A 7,490-nucleotide genomic window follows, 5' to 3' on the forward strand; every position below is an offset into this window, starting at 1 on the left:
TCTCACCAGTGGGCCTGGTGTCATGTAAACCAACCTGTGACCAAAAAACATGAAGTCCCATCAGTGACATCAGGCTTGGAGCCAGGTAGTGATCTGCTGGCTCTTCCTCATCATGCCCTCATCATGCCCTGCAGCTGGGGGGATAGAGGAGAACACAACCTATGCTTCTGATCCCTTGGCCAGTTATCCCAGGGGCCTGAAGTCTGTCTTCATTGCTCCCAGACTTCTTGTGCAAGTTTATCCCTGCCCACCTGAAAAGTCAATAATGGAAGTTTCTGTTTCATTTTTCTTTCTCCATCCTGATGGTATAAACCATGCCAAATATATATAACAAGTCTTCATTAGCTCATTCCACTGAGAATTAAAGGAGTATCTTGCACCCATGCTGGATAAAAGGAGGAAGAAAGTACAGCTTAGAGCCCACTAGCTAATATGATCCCCTTCCCATTACATTTAAGCAGAGTTTGTGTGAAACAGAGAATCCAGACTCTCACTGTAAATGACAGCTTTCTGTATGCATCTAGAGGTGAATATGGCTTTCATTTACTATCTCAATTTTCTTCCACAACTCAAAACAAAAAAGTATCCAAGTGAAACAAAAGATCTTCTTGTGTGTGTTTCAAGCCTATCAAAGGAGTAAAAAACTGTACTTGAGTTGATTTATGTCTGAATAGATGATCCACATTAAAGTTTTCTTAAGTAATTGATGGTTTCATCACATCACTGCTTTTTGCATTGGTGTCATCATAAGCAGAAATATTTCGCACTGACAGTGTCATCATATTCCTAATGTCCTTTTGGGGGTTTTCTTCCAAGTCAGTTTCTATTGCTCCAACTTCTGCTAGTTTCCATTCAAGCTCTGTAAAAACAAATCATACTTTATTCTGATAGCGGCAATGTATACTCACTTAAGAGAAAAACAACAAAAAATAGGCCATCCTTGCAACAACTCAATTTTATCACAGTAAAACAGCTGTTAAATGGCAAAATATCCAAGCTTAACCAGTATTCTTACTACAGAATTACATATGTTCTTCAGTTTTTGTAATTTTTTCTTACAAAAATAATATAAGAACCCTTTTCCACCTTAGAGCTATTTAGATCTCATTATAAGCAACATAACATTTTCTTTAATATTAATTATTTAAAAATATTTCTCATACCTTCCACTTTGAGATATATTCCCCCACATTCAGCTACTCCAACGAACCTGCCTTTTATTTCACCAGTTTTATATACAAGTATTGTGGGTAAACATCTGTCATGGTAACTCTGAATGCAGCTGTTTACAAGGGCTTTGAGAAACTTTACTTCTGGAAACTTTCTGGCCAGCAGGCTGAGATGTTCATTAACCAGTAAACACATTGGGATGCTAGAAAAGAATAAGGAAGTATGATGTTTCTTCTGGTGCAAATGATTTGTAAAATAAGGTTATTAAAAACAAAGCCTTTGAGGAATAATTGGACCTTTTGCTATCTTCTGTTTCTACTTCAACTTGTTACAAGTACCACAAATTTCATGCAGCTTCTTTTAAGACCACTGTTCAGGTAAAAATACGTAATAGGCACAGTCTGTGAAATAGATCAGTGAAACTACGGGACGCTTCAGGTGTTGCGCCTCCATTTTGTTCTCCACTAAGACTTTAAAGCTCACTTTGTCCATTTATTGTAGAGTTTAAATGACCTTTTTTTTTAATCTGTAATGCAAATTTTACCTTAATATATTTGAAATGTCTTCCATTTTAACACAATTACTACTTCATTCTTTTAGTAATGTCTCAGAAACATCAGGGAAACCTTAGTATAGTCATGTTACCACCAGAGGCCTGTTCCTGTTAATTACCTTCATAGCTACTATTTGCAATACAATCATTATATAAACCTCAGCTAAAAAAACAAAACCAAAACACACACACACAACAAAAAACAAAACCCACAAAGAAACCCTAAAAGCAATAGGGTTTTTTTGTTCCCCTCCAGCTCATTAACCTTTTAGAAGTTGGGATCTTTCCTGAAACTGGCTGAAGTTAAAGGAGCCACTTCAGCCTGTGGACCCTCAGAGAGTTCCAGCAGCACCCTCTTGCTGCCAAAGGCAGGTGAGGCAGTACTGTTACTAGCCATAGGAAACTGAACTTCTCATATTCATTCCTAAGAAATTGTGAATTTCCTCACAGACTTGCATTTATGCAATGGTAAAGTATAGAACTGGTTCTTTCTATGGTCTTTTCTAACCTAAACGATTCTATGACTCTATGAATAAAAAGCAAGAAAAGCTGCTATTCTTTCTTCAGATCTGTAAATTTAAATTACTGTAATTTGAATAATTTCATTTGATTTACCTATTCCTATTGCTTCTGGAAATAATACTCAATTCCCGGCAATTGAGAAGAATCAGAGAAGCTTCTTCCCAACAGGCTTAAAAAGAAAGAAAAGTGAAAGCTGGTCTGAATCTAAAAAATCCATTAAACATGCCATACTAATTCTCAGTGATTTTGAAAAATGTCTAATAGAGTGGCTATCATATGCTGAACTAATCATGTGAGTCTTTTTATATTTCTGCTGGATCCTGTTAACTTTTACTACCATTAAAGAATTTATTGGGGAACTGATAAACTAACAAATTCCATAGCTTCCCTCAATTTTCTTACCTTTTAACAGCTACTTCCTATTGGGCTTTTGATTTCTTCAAATCAAAGGGGAAATAAAGGTAGAATAATCCTGTTAGAGCACTCCTACTGAGAAAAGAATCTGCAAATGAACTTCCCTTAATACAGACAGTGGACACCACTTTCTCAGTGAAATTCAGAAATCTCAGTGAAGTTAAGTACACTGTGATACGCATACACAGCAAAAGAAATCTTTCACATAACTGAACAAAAACTATTAACTTTCACAAAGTGAATTAACAAATCAAGGAGGTTCAATGCTCTATGATTCTGTTGCCTCCAAACAATTTCTATTTCATTAGCCTATTGTATTTTGTTTTTCTTGGTATTGGTTTTTAATTACTAGCTCAATTCTCTGTACTGAAATATTCACCGTCTTAAACAAGAATGTAAGTACCTTGACCGATAAAGATGAATTATAACCCAAACATCCTCTGGAGCATTTGTAACTTCCTTTATGTACTGTTCTCCACAGATTTCTCTTAGCTCCCCATACTTTTGCCTCCTCTGAGGACATTTCCATTCTTGCAAGCGCTGCTGCCTAATTAAAGAGTAATAAAAACAGTAAGCATCCCTGGCATATTTCAAATGCATTTATTCAATAATTTCTAGTCCATTTCTCTCAATTATCTAAAAAAAACTGCTTTGAGTAACATTTAGTTCAAGATTCAACATAATTTCAGAACTAGAAAGACTTCTGTGCTAATCTTTATTCAATTAGAGATAACATTAAAATACATTTTCTGAGTTCATTAGTATCAGATTTTGGAAACTTGAGTAATACACATGTTGCACAAGGGTTTAGCATTTGAGACAAAGCAAGAAAAACTTAAAGCAATTTTTTATGAAAACAAGATTAGGTTGAGGAAGAACTACCAGTATTTTTATTAATATTCACCAGGCAATTTTTAAATAAATAGTGAAAACTGGAATGTAAAAACAGTAGATGGCAGTCTTCACCTATTACAATACTTGCAGGGTAAAAAAGGAAAATGCCTTACTGAGATTTGTTAAACTAAAAGCAACTGTTAATTTTACTAACTAAAAGCCACTATAGAAGTGGATTTTCCAAAGAAGATCAAAAAATATACCTGCAATGTTACTATACTCTATAAACAATGCATGATAATTTAGGTTCACAATTTCCACAAAATTATGTGAATTATTTTCTTCCTGTGAGAATAAAAAACTAGAAACACTGTTCTACCACTAGAATTATTTTGGTCATTTTAACAATGCAAAAGCAGTAAGTACAGGTAGAATCCAGACAGAGGACATATTTTGATCACATTAGCTTTTTTATGCTGTGTGAAGTGCATGTCTCATTTTTATTAGTTACAGCACAAAGCTCAGTAGAACTCAGCAAAGTACTTTGTAAAATACTTATAGAAATATACGTGTGAATGTCCAGTATGGCTAAAATTACTAAGTCTCCATACAAGGTGGCAAGGTTTTGTGAACCTGAATTCCTAAAATGTATTGACTCTGCACGGCATTTTAAGTCAAGTGATTGGTGTGCACCTATGGAATGGCTGACTAAGGCTGTGCTGCAGTTATGCTCAAGAGCAGCCTACCGTGTATCGCGGAGTCACGCAGCCGCAGCATGGCTGAGGTTGGAGGCACTTCCGGAGGTCACCTGATTCAACCTCCCTGCACAAGCAGCACCAGCCCAGGAATGCGTCAGTTGCCCAGGAATGTGTCCAGACAGCTTCTGAACATCTCCAAGTATGAAGACTCCACAACCTCTCTTGGCAACCTGTGCCAGTGCTCAATCACCCTCACAGTAAAAAAAAAAAGAAGTGTTTCCTGACGTCTAGGGGGAACCTCCTGTGTTTCAGTTTGTGCCCACTGCCTCTAGTCCTGTCACTGGGCACCACTGAAAACACCCTGTCTCTGTCTGCTTTATACCCTCCCCTCAGATATTTACAGATATTGACTAGATCTCCCATGAGCCTTCCTTCAATATTAGCTTCAAATTAGTATTTTCATGAAGCCATTAAAATCAATCTTGGCTAAGAAGCAAAATAGGCACAATAGTTGTGTATTAGGGTGGCATTATATAGGTGGCGTGTACTCCATAGGCACAAACTCAGTATCATTCACAAAGCTGGAGCCATGTATGTTTGGACCTTGTTCTTCCTGGTGTTCTTGTGCAATGTGATAGAGAAGGGCCACCTGCGACCAATTGTCCATTTCTTCCTGGTTTCAGATCTACAGAAAATGCTATCCACAAGAGAAGAAAGAAAATGGGATACAGAACTTCTTTCTCTGAACATTCATCATCATTCCGCCAACTCCTAAAGAGTGGCAGAAAGTATCTTCAGAGTGGCACAGTGAGAAGTACAGTTTACAGTTACAGATCTGTAACAGTGGTTTCCACTGTGGCTCCTTCTATTCTTTTTCTTTGAAATATCCAGCTTTCAGACTACATTTTGTTCTAACAAAACATCGGAGTAAAAGATGGTGTAAACTGCTTCTCTTTGCCATTGTTAATCAGGAAGAAGTAGGACAGTAACATGAGTGCTGTCTGTCTGCTGTCAAAGGAGTGGAAGATGAAAAAACACAGTTGTGTCAGTCAGCAGACATGACAACTCAAAGGATTGCAAGCTTCCATTTCAGGAGCATGTACATGTACAGTAGTGACACGAGCACTGTTACCTGGACAGAAATACCGTACTATACCTGTACGCTTCAATAGCTTTCCTGTCAGCCTCATCAGAGTCAGCTTCAGCTTCTTTCCGTTCTTCAAGATTCATTCTTTCAGAAAGTTTCACTAGAAACAACAAACAAATTAGTCAGCTTGTGTTCTCCAAAGTGTCTGCAAACATTTTAAATGTATGAGAAGTATTACACAGACATGGAATTAATGAAAGAAAATGATGTACTAATTTCAGAAATTAGTCGACTTTGGCATAACTCTGGGTAACACAGAAGGGAAAAAATGAAAATTATTTAACTTTAGCTATACAGGAAAATACAGAAATACAGGACTGGATTGTTACCAATTGTTCAGAATGTTAATCTTGCTTATACTGACCAGTTCTTTTATCAAATTATGAAAATCAGCTATCCATACAGGTTCCATGCCATAATGTTTGTCACTAACTGTATTGTATGCTTAATTCAGAATCCATTTTAAAACAACCAAGTGAAAATAATCAAAATAAAAATATAATTATTCTACAACATTTAAGTTACGAAAAGCATTATTGAAAATAACTCCAGTTTTCAAATTTTGTTATACTAATGGTATGTGTTTTTAATTTTACTTGCCTTCTGCTTCTTTCTGCAAGTATAAAACCATTTCTTCAGTTTCATCTTTTGGTTTTTCTTTTGGAGGAAGAATTCCAAAATGTCTCAGTACGTCATTCCATTCAGTATCTTCATTCGGATCCTGTTTTAATATTATGAAACAGAACTAAATCAACAAATCAGTCTTGTCTGCCCTTTTTTAAATCAAACCAAGCCTTTTTTCACTTTGGCATATACTAAGGATGTAACAAAAGGAAACCATTATTTAGAGGCTGGAATTTGTTCATGGACCATTCTGTATCATGAATTTTCATGTGTAATATTTCACTTCTGAACACAAAACAGCAAGAAAATAAGAAAGAAAACTCACAATGTAAGCACAGATGAAATAATGTCTCCAAAACATCATCTAAAAATGTATAAAAGATACATGGAAACCTACTTCAGAAACCCAAAACTACACAGCTTACTTCAACACGCTTAAAGAAATACAGATTTATACAGACAAGAATGTTGTATCAGTACTTTTATATTACTATTAAAAATAAGGTATTGAGACTGTGAATAAACATGTAAAAGCATACCTAGAATCAGAAGAAAAAGACCTTTTTATTTTAAATGAATTATTAATATTAAGGTCTCAACACAAGCTACTGCATACACTATGTAACACAGGACCTTTGTAGATGTTAAGTCTACATTCATGGTAATTTTAATTAAAAGGTTAAGATAATGGAACTGCGTATTGTTTATCAGATGGCACTTCTACTGAAATTATCACCTTAAAAGAATCTGTTTATTGCAACTGGACTGCTGTTGGAATGGTAGAAAAATAACACATTAGGAGGCTTCAGATATGGATTAGAAGTAGTAAAGCATATTTTAAAACAGGTTGTTAATCAAAAACTGTGGTATTTTTGGCCCTGAAATAACAACTTGTTTGAAAACCTCCATAAATCAATCTCTTTATAAATATGCCTATATCAGAAGTATTTAGGGTTACTCATAATTCCATAAATATGCAGCATCAAATGAACAAGAAGTACATTACAAAAATTTTACCTGAGAAAACATACAGGATTTCCACTAGATTACTGCCATGCCTATGAGTACTACATTGGCCTTCCCAGCTGACAGCTGCCTCGTTTTTATTCAACAAGGCTCTTGTACAGAATTTAACATGAGTATAATGAAACAAATTTTTATGCAGATCAATTGCTACACATGCCTCAAAGAATTTCACAGAGGTAAAAGAACTGCTTTGCATTTTAGATGAAAACATACTTGAGAAATCCACAAAGAGAGGAAATGGAATCATGCCATTGCTCACGAGGAAATTAAGTACATGGGTTTGCAAGAAGACTCATACCTCTGCCAGCTTCTCTGGGATGAGGAAGGAAGCGAGGCTTGGCAGGACTTGGAGTGGAAAAGAAGTGGCAATAGTTCATGACAGTTCCTCCAAGATTCCTATTATATGGGCTCAGCAGACTGCAGGCAAGGATACTGCCACCAATATTTACTACCAGTGGCACACCCTGGCTTTGCAAACACCTAGTGTCTTATTGCTAAGATA

At 36.0% G+C, this 7,490-nt stretch overlaps 1 protein-coding gene across 1 annotated transcript; it reads right to left on the reverse strand.

The window, feature by feature from the left end:
* Nucleotides 1-695: 695 nt before the first annotated feature.
* Nucleotides 696-6,059, reverse strand: PDCL2 (phosducin-like 2; the record flags this gene model as incomplete). Its single annotated transcript, XM_008937752.1, has 5 exons — nucleotides 696-859; nucleotides 1,164-1,372; nucleotides 3,063-3,206; nucleotides 5,348-5,438; nucleotides 5,939-6,059. Coding segments are annotated over 5 exons (729 nt in total), but the record flags the coding sequence as incomplete, so codon positions are not given.
* Nucleotides 6,060-7,490: the final 1,431 nt, after the last annotated feature.

Source organism: Merops nubicus, unplaced genomic scaffold (assembly GCF_000691845.1).
Source record: "Merops nubicus isolate BGI_N331 unplaced genomic scaffold, ASM69184v1 scaffold2293, whole genome shotgun sequence".
In the NCBI taxonomy this organism is placed as follows: Eukaryota; Metazoa; Chordata; class Aves; order Coraciiformes; family Meropidae; genus Merops; species Merops nubicus.